Genomic DNA, 19,530 nt, shown 5'->3' on the forward strand with positions numbered 1-19,530 from the left:
AGTTCACCCAATGATGTGTTTTTTTATCTTTTCCCCTTAGATGGATGCTTGTCTTGTCTAGGGGAATCGGCTAGTTTTAAAATATGAGCCGTACTTACCGTTTTCGAGATGCATCTTCTCCGTCGCTTCCGGGTATGGGTCTTCGGGAGCAGGCGTTCGTTCTTGATTGACAGTCTTCCGAGAGGCTTCCGACGGTCGCATCCATCGCGTCACTCGAAGCCGAACGTCGGTGCGGCTCTATACTGCGCCTGTGCACCGAAGTTCGGCTTCTTTCGGAAAATCGTGACGCGATGGATGCGACCGTCGGAAGCCTCTCGGAAGACTGTCAATCAAAATAGGAACGCCCAGTCCCACAGCCCATACCCGGAAGCGGCGGAGAAGATGCATCTCGTAAACGGTAAGTACAGCTCATATTTTAAAACGACTAGCCGATTCCCCTAGACAAAACGAGCATCCATCTAAGGGGAAAAAGTGTTATGTGCGGGTGAACCCCCTCTTTAATGGATATTGGATGTCCCCACAGAAACAAAAAAAAACATATAATTAAGAAGTATTGGGCCAAACTATGCAAGTTTGTGTTACCACCTTCAAGGATGTTAAACGAGTGGTGTACTCGATTGAAAGTGTATAGTGGACCGCATCTTGTAAGATTTATATTTGCCTACTATCCATGGTGTTGGGCTGTATGTTTACAGCATCCTGTGTTGTGGCCATTTGCATGTTTATTTTAATTCAACTTTAAAAACTGGGTGGTAAATTTACGATCACCACTATTTATAGATCATATCCTTGTTTCTTGGGAAGCTTCAGACTGTGTTCATATTTTTGTGAATTTCACTAACTTTAAAGTCTCTAATTAATGCAACCTGCTTCTTGGTACCAAGAAAGGCGCTGCCATTTAAGCAAAAATAGGGTAAAATGGTAAAGATAATTGTGTTGTACAAGGCATAAATTTCCAAGAGTGGAACGATTGTATAAGCTTTACAGTTTGACTATTCTAACTAGTTTTGATCAAACAATCTTGCAGTATGCTTTATAAATACGTACGATACTCAGTTTTTTGTTACAGTAAGACCGATTTTTATATATTCTACTCGACACTAAATCTTATGTGCTGTTGATTGACCTTCGCCGCCCCTCCATCCCCGGGGGCATCCAAAACGGTCACGATTCTTAACTAATATTTTTGGAAACCATTGAACAGGGCTGAACCCCCCCCCCCCCCCCCCTCCACCTAAACAAAACGTTATCGTAAAAACATGTTGACCAATTTGCGTCCGTATTGCTCTGCATCAACAAAAACTCATGCATCTGATGCATACCGTGGTGCCTGCTGTTCTTTTAGTTATCGTAAAATCGGCGTCGTTTAAACGCTTTTATGTTTGCGATGACAAACCTCTAAACTTGGAAGATACATAACCAAGACTCTAAGCAGGAAAACAACATGCAATGTGGTTCATCATGCATACCCTTGAAAGCATATTTCATTTTATGGAGTCCTAGCCCCAGTCTGGATGCCCTAATCATTTTATTAATTTTAAATGTTTTTTGTTTTTTTTTCACACTAAATTTGTTATAAAGTGTGTACTGAGCTGATCTTCCTGACAACCTACAACTATGTTGTAAAATGAGTGATGGTAAAGTATTTTGAGGTGAACTCCAATATCTTGACTTCATGTACTGTAGATTAGGGCACTCCTATACTGACTGAAAATAAACATTATTCTTTTTTTAATCAGTTGCCTTAGTATCTCTATTTATTTGTTTGATAAAATGTTTTCTCCTATTGCACACTATTGAACAGATGGGTTAATTGTGCTTTTCAGATATTAACAAAGCAGTCGACAGAAGAAATATGAATAAAGGTCCATCCAGGTCCAGCCCGTCACGAAGGTAAAGTACTTGCGAGACGTTCAAGGACTGGTCTTAAGTGGTCCCAGGAAGAACTCCTGCAGTAACTTCACTTTATTGCAAATCTCCTACCTGGACCTCATCCTATAAAATGCTCTTCCTTCATTTGGCTGTATTTATGCCGAAATAATCCGGATGAACACTACAACCTTGGACTAAATATGTACGAGTTCTGCTGCTTTTTGCTCCATCTATTTAAAAAAAAAAGTGACATTCTGTTAAATTTTGAAGCTATAAATGACCTGATTAAACAAAAAAAAACACTCCTGTTAAGCTGTGTCCAGCTTAAGATGTGCTTCTTCGTTGGCTCCTCTGTGCATCAGATTGCGTTGCATTTAAATCAATATTTCCTATCCTTTAATACCATATATCCATAAATATCCTCTTAAAATGGCAGAAAGGGAACTACCGTGTTTCCCCGAAAATAAGCCCGGGTCTTGTATTAATTTTGTTACCCAAGAACACACTAGGGCTTATTATCGGGGTAGGTCTTATGCTATATGCTGTCTTCTCTCCCCCCTGCCTGCCAGAAATCCCCTGTTGAAATTCCTAAAATTTACAGCACTGCATATTGCATTGTGTATGTCTGCAATTCAATTGTGACACATACCTTCTTCTAGTGCTGGGAACATCTGTAACCCTTTGAAGCTCTCTTCAAGCACTGCAGAGGGAGGGAGGCCTGATATCCCTCGCTGACAGCTTGCAGAAGAGATGACATCAGCTGATCGCTGCTCGGCTATTCTGTTGCCCGTCGGAGCCCTTATCCCAGCTCTAAGGAATGCAAAGGCAGGGGGGCCCGAAATTCCACTGACATCATTCGGAGGAGCAGATCGGTGTAACATCAGCTGATCGCTGCTCGGCATTTTCATTGCCAGTCGGAGCCCTTATCCCAGCTCTAAGTAATGCAGAGGGAGGGGGGGCCCGACATTCCTCCTGACAGCTTTTAAAAAAGCAGATCAGCGTAACATCAGCTGAGCGCTGCTTGGCGATTCCGTGGCCCGCCAAAAGCCTCTTCACATCTCTAAGGAATGCAGAGTGAGGGGAGACCGCGATCCCCGCTGGGAGGAGATGGGAAGAGGAGAGCAGCGCGAGTACAGCTGAGAGCAGAGGGAGGTCAGCCCTATACCAAAAGGTACAACTACACTATACAATACAGTAATAGAGTGGACTCTAGTATTTCCCGACACTTTTTAAACTAGGGCTTATTTTCGGGGTAGGGCTTATATTGCAGCCCTTCCTAAAAATCGGGGTAGGTCTTATTTTCGGGGAAACACGGTAACAAAAAGCACAGCTGGGTTCCCATCCACATTTGGAGCTAGACCCAGGCTGTCACTGACTGTCTTCTTGCGTTTAGTCTCTCAAATGTATTTCATTTAATATACATGCTTCCTATTGTAATTGACATTCCATAAAAGTGCTACTGTATATAATGCAATGCAAGAGAAGCTTTCATATTAGAAATGCTATTTAAATGCAGAAGGTATAACTTCTGTTCTGGAAGCTACATTAAGTATGGTTCTACACTAAAAAAACATTTGCAACACCAAATGTGTTTAATACGATGCAGCATGTTCACCTTTTTTAAAAAAATTTTTTTTTTTTTTTCTGATCAGTTTGTTGGCAAGTCATTAGGAATAAGCAAAAATTTGAAAGTTTAATTTCCTCAAATATTCGTCAAATGTATCGTTTTTGGATGCAGCTAAGAGACTGTGTCCATTTTAAGCTTTATTTAAGTTTTGCTTTGCTAAATGTAAAAAAAAAAATGTGGTACATGAATACACAGAATGCTACCTAAATTGCATTGAACTCTAATCTCCTACCCCCCCCATTAAAAAACAAAAAACACCGTTCAACACCTTGGCCACCAGAGCACCCACTCTGTCTAGCATGTTTTAGGCCTGTTACAAACCCCTAAAAACACATTCTCTAAAATCCGAAACCCTGTAAAATGGATGCAATTGCATTATTTTTTTCACATAATTGTGATACTACTAAGAATACCCAACTTTTTAACATTTTAAAAGACGAGGTTGCGTTGAGTTACTAAATGTCAGGTCTAAAAATTGCACTCGCCTGTGAAAAAATGGTAAAACCTGCGATAAACAAAATTGTCAATAGACTATGCCGTTAACGCCCATACAGCTCACTATTTTACAGTTCACATTAAATGATGGCCCTAAAATGATTGCTCTCTTCAGTATTTTATGCGCGACGATGGATAATGTGTATGACACAATTGTTTCCGTAATGAATGTATGTATGGTCGGCTTTTTTTTTTTTTTAATTATTTTTTCGGTGTTTATGAAACTTTACTGCTATCGCAAGGGGGCTGTAACGCCTTGTGTAGGTGTTGGGTTCTCTTTTTAAGGAGGCTTCAGAGATTTATGTGACTGTCACTTCTGCACTCTGTTGAAGGTGGTGGAGCACAGACTGTGCTCCATCAGCTTCTTTCCTAGCCAGAGCAGCCATGATTACCGTAGATAGCTCTGAACCTGAAAGTGCTACCTTGGGCAGATCGGCAAATGGATTTTCACGGACACTTGCCATAGAAGTACCAAACACCCAGGAGGGGCAGGTAAGACTGGGGCACATGGCAGGGGGAAGAGAGTTGGCCCATTTCTAGCAGCGCAGCCACCCATATGACTTCTAGAGAGCCAGCAGCCTGCAGAGCGATGGTAAACAAACGTTGGCTGCTCCAGCAAAAGTGTCAATGGTTTCACTTCGTGGAACATTTCAGAGTTTAGCTGCATTTAGGACACTTCTAAAAGCAGCCGGACTCGCAATGCAAAGTAATCATGTTATGCATACATAACGATTAGCAAGGTTTTAGTTGCAGACTATTTAGCTGCGTTTTAGGATAAAAAAAAAAGTGCTGCGTCCAGGATCAACTCCCTGCAGCCTAACGTGCATTGTGTTTAGCGAAAATAATACACATCCCCCTTTTTTAATCCCGACATGTTGGTTTTTATACATCCTCATGTTGGTATTTATTCTTTGCGGACATGGCCTAACAATAGTCGGTAAGCTGTCGAAGGTGGACACTGACGTTCTGGTAAAGTTTTATTATTGAGAGAGAGAGGTTCATATTTCTCTATAGATCAGCACAAAATATCCTAGTTAGATGCTGGGTGGGATGTTGGTAGATGCACACATCTTTTGATTAATTTGTGCCTCTATATGCCTCAGAGCCGGGGCGGAGTACTCTGACAGCGAAAATCTGCCAGGAATAGTTCAAATTTTTCAAGTGCAGATTACTGGCATTTAGCTGCTAGGCTTAAAGGGGTTGTAAAGGTTCGTTTTTTATTTTCTAAATGGGTTCCTTTTAAGCTAGTGCATTGTTGGTTCGCTTACCTTTTCCTTCAATTTCCCTTCTTAAATTTTTTTTTATTTTTGTCTGAATATCTCACTTCCTGTTTGTCCTCGGTAAGCTGTTCTGGCTGACTAACCACGGCTTGGATGATGGTGGCATGTTTACTGAGGAGAAACAGGATGTGAGAAATTCAGACAAAGAAAAAAATAAAATTTAGAAGGGAAATAAAGGTAAGTGAACCAACAATGCACTAGCTTAAAGGAACCTATTTAGAAAATAAACAAACCTTTACAACCCTTTAAGCCTGGTACATATGTAAATTTTGTTTTTATGGTGTGAATGAGACTGACAGATTGCTGTACTAACACACGCAGTGGTCTCCTCCTCTGTGCCTTTGTGTTCTGGAAGGGCGATATGCTGGAAAACCAGCATCCAATCAGTGCTTGCATCCCCCTGTCAGAATACTATAGCACAGCGGGAGAGATCGTCAACATGGCTTGTGTTGGTATGGCGATTGGTCAGGGTTGGCGTGTGTGTGTTTGTTTTTGTTTTTTTTACATTTGTGCATGCATATCTAGGCTTATCAAGAATACATCCTCAACTATTTTGCCACTGATCTCGGTGAAGTTGTTTTGAGATTAGTGTGACACTTGTTTTAGTTCTTCAATGGAACTAAAAGATATGGTTTCAAACGCAGTAAACCAAGAACCGCTGTCACCTGCTGGAAAGACAACAAAAACCCTTCGTTCTAATATGTTATGTTTTAAACCACACTATACTTCTCTTCCTCATGCTGAGCATTTGAAACCTAAACGCAAATTGGAGGCTGAACTCTAACTTAACCCAACCGTCAAAGAAAAAGTTGAAACTGGTGTAATATTAAACTCGTCAATCGCGTATTTAAATTTCACTGTCTAAAATTATGTGACGCTGCAGTATAGTAAATGTCAGGTCTGTTTTTGCTTTTGCCCCTTTACTGCACTTGACTCTGCAAAGACAGTAGAAATCCTCAATCCTTTTTTATATGATGGAGCTAAAGTATAGAAGCTGCCTTTCTATTTCTATACTTTTTGTTGCTTTCTGTTACTTTTAAAACCTAAACTAACAATTGTTTTTGGTGCTTCAGAGATGTGTATGGCTTTGGACAAGGCCAGGAGCAAAGACGTGAACGTGAACGCTCGCCGCTGCGCTCTAGCCCAAGGAGAGGTAGTAGAGAACCACGTGACAGAGATTCAAGAGCAGTTCGTGATGGGCGAGATGGACGTGAGCCAAGAGACCGTGATCTTCGAGATTTGAGAGATGGCCGTGAAAGAGAATTCCGCGAACCTCGCGATGCAAGGGACCCTCGAGATACGAGGGAGCTCAGGGATACGCGAGATGCAAGAGACATCAGAGATACAAGAGATGTCAGAGACCTTAGAGATCTCCGCGATGCTGCAAGAGAAACTAGAGAGTCCAGGGAATTAAGGGAACTTCGTGAAACCAGAGAACCAAGAGATGCTAGAGATCTTCGTGCGCGTGATGCAAGAGATGTGAGAGACCCGTTGGAAAGATACAGGGAGGCTCGAGACCCAAGGGATCCGTTATACAGGTTTGAATTATTTTTTCTTCTAAACGTTAAAAATAAATTCTGACTTGAACAAAAATCATAATTGCATAAATACCACAATTGCTCATTTATAATTTGACTCGTAGCACATGAATTGAAACTGAAATAAAATATAATCTACAATATCCGCTCTATTTAAGTGTGCTGCTCTGTTGGCCTTGCCTTTTTTTTTGTTTATTATTATTATTTTAGCGGCGGAGCACCTAGACTTGTGAAAACGATATTGATCTTCGTCAGGAAATCTTGAAATTGTATTTTTAATTTTTTTAAGTTGTGCATGCAAAACTGCCATTTTGCTTCTCCGCATTTAGTGGCAGGTGAAAGTGGTGTTGCTGTCTAAAGAAAATAGATTCCCTCAAGGGGGAGGGCTTCTTTTTATTCTTTGCTCAATCCTCCTCCTCCCCCCCCCCCTTCTGTTATATTTTTATTTATTTTATTAGCCACTTGTTACATGTCTTGCTAAATTCAGCTGTCAAACAAGAGCCAGATTTTTTGGAGATTGATGTGCTTTTCCCCTAATGAAATGTTGAGAAGGTGTTTTTAAAACCTTTTTGACTGCTGAGCTATGCAGCTAGCAGAAATCAAACGTCAGAATTAGTTTGTAACTTGCACTTTATTTTACAAAAGGGGTTATTGACCTATAAGCCAACATATCGGGTCAGCATTTAAATATTTACATTGTGTAATGGGCAAAATAGAAATGGTAAAAAGGAGACATGAGCAGTAGGATTATACAGGTGTCAAGCGCATCGTCCCATGGAGCAAAGCATGCAAACGAGAATGACCCTATATAGAACCGAGCATATCCAAGAAAGATATTGTGATTAAGAGTCTCCCTATTGGGGAGGATGCAACATGGAAATTTAAAAGTAATAATTTGCATGAGATTTTATTTCTAATTTTATTTAAAAAAATAAAGTATCCAGACAGATAGTTCCGGAGGATTAAATGTTTGTTAATGGTTTAAGCGATTGAAAACGATCGCCTTGTACCCAACATCCCATTCCGTTTTAAATAGAAATAAAAGGCAAAACATTTTTGTATACGATATATAAAAAAAACATTTTCCCTTTTTTATAAGTGATCACATACCCTCTGTTCTCAGTTGTATACCAGTTGATGGGGAGGAGAGGCAACAGCACACTGAGCTTCCCAGTAAGCCAGTGTGTTTACCCCTCACACAACTATGTCCAGTATATTGAGACCAGCACCCATCCAGCTTAGATTAATGATGATCTTGTGCCTCTTGGCATCCATTGTTTCATGTCCAATAAATGGCCAGGTTATTGTTGGCAAGGCTTAAAGTGGTTGTAAACCTCAGTCATGAAATCTCAGCAAAGCATATAAATATCATCTGTAGTGTTTACTTCTCTCTTATGCTTGGCAGGTGAGGAACTGTGCTGTAAATTACAAATGCTGCAAAATAAAAGCTAACCAAATGTACTTCTACATTGCATGCAAAGTACAATACATCTTGTGCAAAGGGGGAGATAGAAGTTGTGTGGCACACCCACGCATGTAAAATCGCAGTGCGGGAACTGCAGGGAAATCACATGTTAAAAAAAAAACACTTAATTTGAAACGCAGGCATGGCCTGCAAAAACACACAGGTGTGAGCCTAGCATTGATCCCTTAAATTACAAGATCTACCATGTGTACAAGTGGTGGTTACAATAAATTTAGGGGGGGGGGGGGCTCATTGCAGCCCTTTATGTCATCAAATGGCTGGACAATGAGATGGTCAGACTGCAGACATGATAAAGGCATATTTTCAGACTGGGGATATGCTGCTGGTGACTATTGGAGACTGAACACAAAACAATAGATTGCAGCCACCTTTAGAAATATTCTGCCACCAGATTTGATATTTCTTTTCAGTATGGTGCAATTTATATTCAGGGAGAAAATGCATAAGAGAAAACCAATGTACCGGGCGAAAAAGTAAAGTGTGAAGAAAATGAGCTCAAACTTTTAGGGTCCTTTCACACAAGCTTGTCTGTCTGCTCAGTGGGGATCGCTGAGCAGGCGGATGATGGGACCGTCTCCATTCGCTGTGCTGAGGAGGACCTGTCAGAGCCCTGCTCTCTGTGTGAAGATCGGATGAAAACGGACTGCCTGTCTGTTTTTCACCCGATCCGCCAGACGGATGGAAAATGGTATCTCCATCCGTCCTATATTTCAGAGAAGATCGGATGGCGGCGAGTGTCTGCGAACCTGTCACCGCTGACATCCGCCGCTTCATTGGAGTGAATGGAGCATCTGAACGGGTCCACCTGAAAAACTGACGTGTGAAAGGGACATTAGCTAGTAGAAACCATTTCATGAAACCTTTTCCTTTACTGCCCAGAAATAAGCTCCTAAACAAAACACCGACTGTTGGGGCACAATAAGTTGGTAATCCTTGCTTTCTACTAAACTTTTACCGTTGTATATAAACGTTGCATTGGATGCTTCCAGTTGAAAGGTTTCTCAGATTGGCGTTTTATTTCCTTCAGAGTCGACGACATCGCTGATAAATTTCGCCTTGACGATTTGTCTAGAAAGAGAGATGATTTGTATGATCGGCTTAGGGACTCCCTCGATAGGTTTCCAGAAGGTGTGTATTTTCTTTCTTTGCACTATTGAATGTTTCAAGCTGTTTTTATTCCCTCGTGTACCTTACCAGCTGGCATTGTAAAAGATTTCAAAGAAACAGTGTCTTTCAGAAAACGTCTGGGTCCCTCCTGGATGAATTTTCCTCCTGTTTCCTGCTTTAATATCTTTACATGTAGCAGAATACACCTCATGCAGCATCCAGTGTGGTAGATTGTCTGTCTTGGAGCTTGGGGAGCGGTTTATCAAATGTTTTTAGAAAGTTAATTGTAAGCCCTAACTGACATTTTGCTTGAGCATTGTCTCCTAAATTGTTTTTCAGTGCCTATCTACATGCATGCAACCAGCAATGATTGCATAGCATTTCCCAGGACAACAGTGGACCATGTCTACATATGTTGGCCAGTTGTAAGCTCCTTTAAAGTTGGAGGAGCAAAATTCTTTTAAAGCATGTACGATGCGCTGTCATCAGTGCCTGAACATAGACCTTCATGGCAGGATCGCCAGATATTCTTTTAATGAAAGTGAAATATTAACATAAGGCTTATGAGATTTTAGTGCTTGGGGTAACATTATATTAACTCATAAATGGATTGATCTGTGTAAGCGATGTATACATATTTTATAGAAAGGAAAATCTTTCAATTATAAATGATTAAAACATTTTTTTAACTATATTTATATACTTAGATCGACTTAAACGTGAGGAACGACGCCGTGAAGAATTGTACAGGCAATATTTTGACGAAATTCAAAGAAAGGTTGATGCTGAGCGCCCGGTTGATTGCTCTGTTGTGGTGGTTAACAAACAGTCAAAGTAAGATTGCAGATTTGGTTTATCATGTAGCGTTCAGTGAGATCAGTGGCATACTTTGACTAACCATGTCATTTAATCCCCCCCTCACAACCTTTCCTCCAGGGAATATGCAGAATCTGTGGGACGCAAGGTCCGTGACCTTGGCATGATGGTGGATCTGATCTTTCTAAACACAGAAGTTTCACTGACCCAAGCCTTGGAAGATGTTTCTAGAGGAGGCTCACCTTTTGCTATAGTGATCACTCAGCAGCACCAGACGCATCATTCTTGCACCGTGAACATCTTATGTGGAACCCCGCAAGGTAGTCCCTCTGGTGTGTTTTTTATTTATTTTAAATTTACAGTTACAAGAGGATAAAGGCTCTATTTTTGTAGCTTTGCAAAGTAGCCATTTGCCAGAAATTTCATTCAAGTCATTAAGTTACTACTAGGGACAACCCACCTTTTTAATACATTTTTTAATTGGACTATTTGCACACTGTGGCGTTTTTCAGGCGCGTTAGCGTAAAAAAAAAAGCGTCTGAAAGAAGTTGCATCTGCAATCCCAATGTGAAACCCCAAGTGCTTTCACACTGAGGTGCTGCGCTGGCAGCGCCTAAAAAAAGAAGTCCTGCAAGCAGCTTCTTTGCAGCGCTTTAGAAGCCTTGAATACACACTCCTAAAGCCCCCTTCCCATTGAGGGAGCTTTTTTTTACCGCCAAAGCGCCTGAAAAATGCCCAGTGTGAAAGGCGTCTTGGCGCCTGGCAGTGTGAAAGGGCTCTGAAAGCACTCATGCTTTTACATTGGGATTGCACATGAGGCTTTACAGGCTTTTTTTAACGCCAAAGCGCCCGAAAAACGCCTCAGTGTGAAAGGAGTCTAAGGGCGCATTCATATGGGCGATTAGCTTCTCCAATGGCAAGAATCTGTCACACAAGCCTGAGGGCTTTCACATTGAGAATGCTGGGGCAGGAGTATTTCAGGCGTTATTTATGCGCTATTTTAAGCGCTAAACGGCCTGAAATGCACCTCAGTGTGAAAGGGGCCTTAGTGTTTGAGCTACAAAATGCTTTGAATTTCCATTGACTGCCTTTGTTTATTTTTTTTTGTTCTAGTAGCAAAAATGCAAGGGAGAGCAATTTAAAATAGTTTTAAAGCATTGTATATCAAAAACGCTGCCTTCTCAATAAAAAGTATTCTTACATTGTTTGCATCTCAGCGCTGCTTAATCTCCTCCTTTTTAGACTCTTTACATCCTATTAGGCCTACATACAGGGCTGCATGGCATTTCTTAATGGGTGTTTTGTGATGGTGACAATAGTGGACAAAGCCTGCATAGTATGTGTTAAAATGGCCACTTGGTAGTTCTTTTTGGAAAGCCACTGTAGGGAGACCGGAGATTCCACGGAGTTTGTGTGTAGATGGCCATTGACACAGTCCATGCCCCTTGGCTGCGCCCCTCTGACATGTTTTTTGCCCTTCCTAGGGCATCCTATCATTGATCGCCTTATGACAACCAGTGGGAAATCTGCGGAGGGCCGTTTTTTGTTTTTGCTATACATACCAAGCTAGACAAACTTCTGAGGCCTGCACCCGGAGCAGTGGGCCTCCCGAGAGGCTGTTTAAAAGCTTGGAGCGGTGCACTTCTTTGGCATATACACTCACCGACCACTTTATTAGGTACACCTTGCTAGTACCAGGTTGGTCCATCTTTTGCCTTCAGAACTGCCTTTTAATTCTTTCTGGCATAGATTCAACAATGTGTTGGAAACCTTCCTCAGATTTTTTTTCCCATATTGACATGATGGCATCATGCAGTTGCTGCAGATTTGTCATCTGCACATTCATGATGAGAATCTCGCATTCCACCACATCCCCAAGCGCCAAATTCTGTCCCTACTATTTGAATGTCGCAGCTGAAATTGGAGTCTCCTCAGACCAGGCATGGTCTTCCCAATCTTCTATTGTCCAATTTTGGTGAGCCTGTGCGAATTGTAGTCTTTCCTGTTCTTAGCTGACAGGAGTGGCACCCAGTTTGCTCTTCTGCTGCTTTAGACCATCTGCTTCAAGGGTCAGTGTGTTGTGCGTTCAGAGATTGTATTCTATATACCTTGGTTGTAAGGCATGGTTATTTGCGTTACTGTTGCCTTTCTATCTCGAACCGTCTGTCCATTCTCCTCTGACACCAACAAAGCATTTTCATCCACACAACAGCCTTTTACTGGATATTTTTGTTTTTTTCGGACCATTCTCTGTAAACCCGAGAGATGGCTGTGCATGAAAATCCCAGTAGATCTGCAGTTTTTGAAATATTCAGACTTGCCGCCCGCCAATGACAGATTGACGGCGGCAAAGTGGTTGTAGAATCCTGACTGGACGTCATATGACGTCCTCAGGATTCTGAGCCGCTGCGCGCCGATCGTTGTTGCAGGGTGTCAGTCTGACACCCCGCAACACCGATCAAGGTAAAGAGTCTCACTCACGGAGACTCTTTACCACATGATCAGCCGTGTCCAATCACGGCTGATCACGATGTCAATAGGAAAAGCCGGTAATCGGCTTTTCCTCACTCGCGTCTGTCAGACGCGAGTAGAGGAGAGCCAATCGGCTGCTCCTGTGACGGGGGGGTTTGTGCTGATCGATCATCAGCACAGCCCCCCCCCCCCCCCCCGAGGATGCCCACTGGACCACCAGAGATGGCCATATAGACCACCTACAATTTAAAAATAAAGGATGCCACCCTAGACCACCAGGGATGAGGAGGACACAGAAAATGGATGCATCCATTAGTACAACACATACAATAGTGCCTGTCCGTGCCACCTATCTGTGCCCATCCGTGCCGCCTATCAGTGCCCATCCGTGCCGCCCATTAGTGCCCATCAATGCCACCACATCAGTGCCACCTCATTGGTGCCCTTCAGTGCTGCCTTGTCAGTGCAGTACCATCAGTGCCTATCAGTGAAGGCGAAAACTTACTTATTTACAATGTTGTATAACAGAAACAAATTTTCGGTAATTTTTTTTATTTTTTTTGCAGAAAATAAATATCCCAGAGGGTGATCAAATACCACCAAAAGAAAGCTCTATTTGTGGGGGGAAAAATGATACAAATTTAGTTTGGGTACAGTGTAGCATGACCGCGCAATTGTCATTCAAAGTGCAACAGCACTGAAAGCTAAAAATTGGTCTGGGCGGGAAGGTGTATAAGTGCCCTGTATGGAAGTGGTTAAATTCCCTTTCTTTGTCATTCTAATGCTCAGTTTGAGCTTCAACTCATCTTCACCACATCTAGATGCCTAAATGCATTGAGTTGCTGCCATGTGGTTGGCTGATTAGCAATTTGTGTTGCCACACAATTGAGCCAGGTGTACCTAAATAAAGTGGCTGGTGAGTGTATATCTGTATTTTACACAGAGCTCTATTTGCCTTTTCTAGCAATGTGTTTTATCGTCTTAAATAGTAGATTGCTTTTTCCAGGGCCTGTAGAATAGAATAGGTGCATACATTTACTGCGTTTTAATATGAATGCACAGGATCCATGTCCACAAATGTTTTACAGTGAGTGCTACTAGCAAGTTTGTGTGGTTTATTTTTTGGGGTGGGGGGGGGGGGGGGGCATTGGCATAAGCTTTTCTCAGCCTTGGCCAGAGTGGGTGAGGGGTAGATGTGTTTCTGCTGTTACCATTGATGGAAGTTTTGCGTTTGTTTCAATGTGTTTGACGTCATTGTCAGTGGAACAGATGGTGAGCAGAATCAACGGCAACACTGATCGCATTAGGGAGCGATTTGAGAGGTCCTATTTGTCTTTCTACTGGGGAATTTATTTTTTGGGAGGGGGGGGGGGGGGGTTATGTCCTGTTGTCACTGGAACAGGAAGGGAAAATGGGCCACACAAATGGGATGTGAACTCTCAGCTGATAACGTAGACAAAAAAATGATCTGAGGCCTACACTGTGACCCACCTCCATCCCGAAATATTCACATAAAAACAAGATATTGGTCATGGGACTTTAAATGAAGTGGGGCACAAAATGAGATGGAGTATAACCTATAACCACTTCAGCCCTGGTGGATTTGGCTGCCAAATGACCAGACCACTTTTTGCGATGCGGCACTGTGTCACTTTAACTGACAATTGCGTGGTCGTATGACGTGGCTCCCAAACAAAATTGACGTTGTGTTTTTATTTTTTTTCCAACAAATTGAGCTTTCTTTTGGTGGTATTTGATCACCTTTGCGGTTCTTTTATTTTTTGCGCTATAAACCAAAATCGAGCAAAGTTTTTGGAAAGGGGCATTTTGCTATAATATCTCCCCCCCCCCCCCCCCCCAAATATAAATATATATATAATTATACTTTTCTTTTTTTTTTTTTTTTTCCCCTCGGTTTAGGCCGATGCACATTCTTCTACATATTTTTGGTAAAAATCGCAATAAGCGCTTGGTTTGCGTAAAAGTCATAGCGTCTACAAAAAGGGGGTAGTTTTATGACATTTTTATTTATTTTTTACTAGTAATGGCGCGATCAGCGTGTGTTTTTTTTTTTTTTATTGTGACTGACATTATGGCGGACACTTTTTTGACGCTGTTTTTGGGACTATTGTGATTTTATACAGCAATCGGTGCTATAAAAATGACACTGGCAGAAAAGGGGTTAACCACTAGGGGGCGAGGAAGGGGGTTAAGTGTGTCCTAGGGAGCGATGCTAACTGGGTGCGTGGCTTACTATGACACTACACTGATCGGTGCTCCCGATGAGAGGGAGCAGACAACCGTTGTCCTGCGTCACTAAGCAGAAAAGGGAGATGCCTTGTTTACACAGGCATCCTCCCGATCTGCAGCTCCGTGACACAATCGTGGGACACCGGCGGACATTGAGTCCACGGGCATGGAGCTTGCGGTGGCGCACGCCCACATGGCGGCAAAGTGACGTGTATATATACGTTGCTTTGCACAGCCCTGCCATTCTGCCGACATATATGTTCAAGTGGCGGTTGGCAAGTGGATAATTTATGGTTGCAAAACAATTCTAAAATTGTAACACAATATCACATAGTCATCTGTAAGTCCATAGTGTGTTTTTTTTTTTTTTTTTTTTTTAATGTCCTGTTGTAACTGGAACAGGATAGGAGAATGAGCCACACAAATTCGATGTGAACTCTCAGCTGATGATGTCCTCTACCTTTTTTTCAGTTACTTCACTTGAGTAATCTAAGTTACATAGTAGGTGAGGTTGAAAACAGACACAAGGTCCAACCTTTTGTGTGTGATTTACATATATAGTTACATGGTAGGTGATGTTGATAAAAATAACAAACTAACATCAGTATACCAGACAGCACTATCTGTTTCAGTAGAAACAGTGTGGTGCTGTCCTTACAATAGCTTTTTTAAGTCAGAATATATAGACCAATTTTCTTGCCAGATGGGGATATCTAGGCTTGCTAAAAGCTTACCCTGTCACCAGGCATTGCAGTGTTGGTTTGCATTCTCTTCACTTTAAGAACAAGCGCTCCAGGCAGGTTTACTCTACTCATTTTGGTTTTGAGATTTTGCATTCCAGCGCAAATGTATAATATATTCTATGATGTGATTGCATTGGTTAAAGCTTGTTTTGGAACTGCTCTAATTTGGATGCAAATTTGGCTTTGAGCAGTGCTAATGGAAAACTGTTGTATTGTATAACGTTCAGGTACGACTTTCATGCAACTTTTGAGGGTTAACATTGAAGTCCTATGGCCCTCAAGTTGCATGAAAGTCGGACCAAAGTAGTGCATTAACTACTTTGAAGTTGCTGCAACTTTTTAAGTTGCACAAATATGAATGGTTATCATTGGAAAACATGTCCAAAGTTGCATGAGAATTGGGCCTAAGGAATAACCACCCTTCTAATCTTAATGACATTTCTAGGATTTGAATGTGAGCCCGCTTACGCCATATGCTTGTCTCCTTCTTCTTTTTTTTTTTTTTTTTTTGCAACATGTTGCAATGCAGCTCGCTACAGTGAGTAAAGATGGATGGCCTGACACTGGCATTTTAATGAAGTTAAAAAAAGTAAGTGGTTCAATGGGGGGTGATTTACGAAAACGGCACATAGATTCTTGTCCAGCTGTGCATAGTAGCCAATCACCTTCTCACTTCAGCTTGTTCAATTAAGCTTTGACAATAAAACCTAGAAGCTGATTGGTTACTATGTACAGATGCACCAGTTTTCGTAAATCTCCCCTAATGAATCCTTTTTGATATGCTATAATGTATCTGCTGGTATGAACAAGCCCTGAGACAAAAAGTATGCCACGTGAGTTGTGTTTTTTTTTCTTTTTTTTCTTTTTTTTTTAAACAATAAACAAAAGTTCTATACCTGGAAGTTGCAGTATTTTGTGGTTTTTGTCTTGAAGTTGGAATGTCATTTTTATTTTTACAGAACATCGGAACATGCCAATTGCTGATGCGATGCTTCTTGTGGCGAGAAGCCATGAGCGGTACAAAACAGAATCGCGCGATAAGGAACGTGAAGATATTGCACGGCAAGCTGCCAAGTTATCGGCGGAAGCTATATTAAGAGAGCGTGGCGCTCTGGATGAGGGGGTAAGGGGGGGTCCCCCCCCTGGAATAATGACTATCATAGGCTTGTTGGCAGACAATAGATATGTGACCGCTGAAGAAATAGACAAAGTCATCCTATATCTACAGCAACGAAAAGAGAGATTAATGGCCATGGCTGGTGACTCCTTACCATGTAAGTTTCATTGCATTGTTTAATTTGTGCTTTTTGTTTTTTCTCTGATTTTAATCCCACAAAATTAATTCACATAATCTTCCTGATTTGCAGCACAACTCTCAAGACAAACTGCACCAGCAACTTCTCTTGCTGCCCAATCTTCTCTTGCGGGCAGTCAGTCACTCCAGCTGAATCAACAATTAAGCTCTGCTACTGCAGCACCTCAAACCACAAGTAGCTCTCAACAAGAGCTGCAGGCAAAAATTCTCAGTCTGTTCAACAGTGGAGTTTCTACTTCATCTAACCAAGTTAACACTGCAAGTTCTGCTGTCTCAAACCAGAACTATGGCAATCTATCCAACACTCAGCAACGACCAGCAGGATCAATGGATGCAGGACTTCTTGGTCCAGCCCCACAAAGACCTCAGCCAACAGCAAGTCATATGTCTAATGTCATGGCTGCAGGATTAGCAATGCGAAGTGCAGCACCTCGACCTGGTCCAACTCCTCAAATGCAGAACCTGTATGGACAACTTCAAAATCGTGTCCAGGTACCTGGCAGTGTTCCAGGTCAAAGACCAGGAGCATCTTCTGGTATAAATGTTGACAACCCTAGTGTGCAGAAGGCTTTAGACACACTCATTCAAAGTGGGCCTGCACTCTCTCATTTGATGGGTCAGGCAGTAGGCCAGGCTCTTCGTGGTGGGCAAACGCAACAGCCTTCTATGGGATCATATCCCCGTCCCTTTTAGTGGAAAGGTGCCATGTACATTGGTCTCCTTGTAGACATAATTTAGTAGTGCATTTCATAACGTAAGAAATTTATGTATTTCGTTCCTTCACCATTTATTGGTTCATAATTTTTATATCATGCAGGGTCTAGCTAAATGTTAAATACTGTACTCCGTCATGGTCTACAGACAAGCTCTGAAGAATTTCTTCTCTTTGCTCATCGGTCACCAAGAAGCTTGCATTTGTGAAACGGTTTTGTGAATTGTATTTTCCAGCACTGTTATGTTGTTACTTGGAACTGTATTTCGTTGCAGCCTTTTTTTAGTAAAAAGTTCCACTAAAAAAAAAAGCTTTCTTGCAGTGATTTCTAAAGGGAGGAGGGTGTGGACAGTTCTAGTCTGTTTTTTTCCCATACTGTGTCTTAAGTGGTAAGCCATTTCTCATCGGTATAATAAAAGCAAATCAGAAAAGCAGGATGTAGTTCATATACATTTTGCTGGATTTCAATCTTGCATCTTTGGTTACTGAACTTTTTTTTTTTTTTTTTTTTTTTACTGATTCTTGTCCATTGTGCACACACATTTTACTTTTGCAGCAGTAAGTTCATAGTCTGTTTCTGAGTTGCAAGTCAAGACATTGGGTTTGATTTGCTAAAGGCAAATACTGTGCTTTTTCTTCATAAAGAATACCCAGTAGGTGCAAGCAAAATACTGCCACATTTTTGCTTGCACATGATTGGGTGATGGAAATCGGCAGAGCTTTATCACATTCACTAAGCTCTGGGATAAATGAGTGCAACCTCACTTGCAAAGTGCACGGCCTATTTTCCTTTAGTAAGTCCGCCCCATTGAGTTTGTAGGCAAATCAATTTTTTAACATGACATCTGCATTTTTAAGGTGCATATGGTAATAAACACCAAGGGCCAGATTCACAGATAATTGCCCAGGCGCAGCGTATCGGATACGCTACGCCGCTGTATCTTACCTGGGGGAATTTCGAATCCAGGAAGATTTTGCGCCGTAAGTTACGGCGGCGTAGTGTATTTCTCGGCTCGTATTTCAAATTGGGCAGGTAGGGGGCGTGATTCATTTAAATGAAGCGCGTCCCCGCGCCGATTGAAATGCACATGCTCCGTTTTGAAATTTCCCGCCGTGCTTTGCGCGAAATGACGTTGCACTGTCATTTTTTTTAACTTCGACGTGAGATACGTCCTTTCCTATTCACGGGCGACTTGCGCAATTTTTTTTCCAAAATTTGACGCGGGAACAACGGCCATACTTTAGCATGGCAAGTCTATACGCCACGAAATACCAGCTTTAACTATACGCCGGGAAAAGCCGACTAGCGACGACGTAAGAGAATGCGACGGCTGCGCGTATCTTCGTGGATCGACGGAAAAAGCTAATTGGCATACCCGATGCGGAAAACGACGAACTCCACCCAGCGGGCGCCGAAGTATTGCACCTACGATCCGAAGACGTACGAAGCCGTACGCCTGTCGGATCGAAGCCAGAAGCCGTCGTATCTTGGATTGAGGATTCAAACTAAAGATATGATGCGGCAAATTTGAAAGTACGCCGGTGTATCGGTAGATACGCCGGCGTACTTCTGTGAATCTGGCCCCAAAGGTCTAAGGGGGCCTTTTTAATGGTGTTTTTTTTTTACCAATGAGTAATTCGGCACCATGCTATATTCTACTATACCTCTTCAAAAGCTACCTTCCTATTGCCTTTGTATACATTTTAGCATACATTTTTTCCTCCCTCCTGTGGAATTTGACTCTTGCCCTGAACAAGAGCGATGCGGTCATGTGACTACATAGGCAGAAAAGGGGGAAAAAAAATATTTAAAGTTT

General features: G+C 41.9%; 1 protein-coding gene across 4 annotated transcripts in view; it reads left to right on the forward strand.

The window, feature by feature from the left end:
* The window catches only part of NCOA5 (nuclear receptor coactivator 5), a 43,178-nt gene extending 25,155 nt beyond the window's left edge, over positions 1 to 18,023 (forward strand). For 3 of the 4 annotated variants that reach the window (XM_040330196.1, XM_040330198.1, XM_040330199.1), the window contains 7 exons: positions 1,827 to 1,893; positions 6,348 to 6,812; positions 9,326 to 9,426; positions 10,113 to 10,239; positions 10,342 to 10,553; positions 16,646 to 16,960; positions 17,054 to 18,023. In XM_040330196.1, coding sequence (XP_040186130.1) covers positions 1,827 to 1,893; positions 6,348 to 6,812; positions 9,326 to 9,426; positions 10,113 to 10,239; positions 10,342 to 10,553; positions 16,646 to 16,960; positions 17,054 to 17,694 — 1,928 coding nt within the window. In that variant the 3' untranslated portion in view covers positions 17,695 to 18,023. The remainder of the gene's footprint in view (positions 1 to 1,826; positions 1,894 to 6,347; positions 6,813 to 9,325; positions 9,427 to 10,112; positions 10,240 to 10,341; positions 10,554 to 16,645; positions 16,961 to 17,053) is intronic. The other variant, XM_040330197.1, reaches the window with a different exon arrangement.
* Positions 18,024 to 19,530: the final 1,507 nt, after the last annotated feature.

This window comes from Rana temporaria, chromosome 12, assembly GCF_905171775.1.
Source record: "Rana temporaria chromosome 12, aRanTem1.1, whole genome shotgun sequence".
NCBI classification, from domain to species: domain Eukaryota; kingdom Metazoa; phylum Chordata; class Amphibia; order Anura; family Ranidae; genus Rana; species Rana temporaria.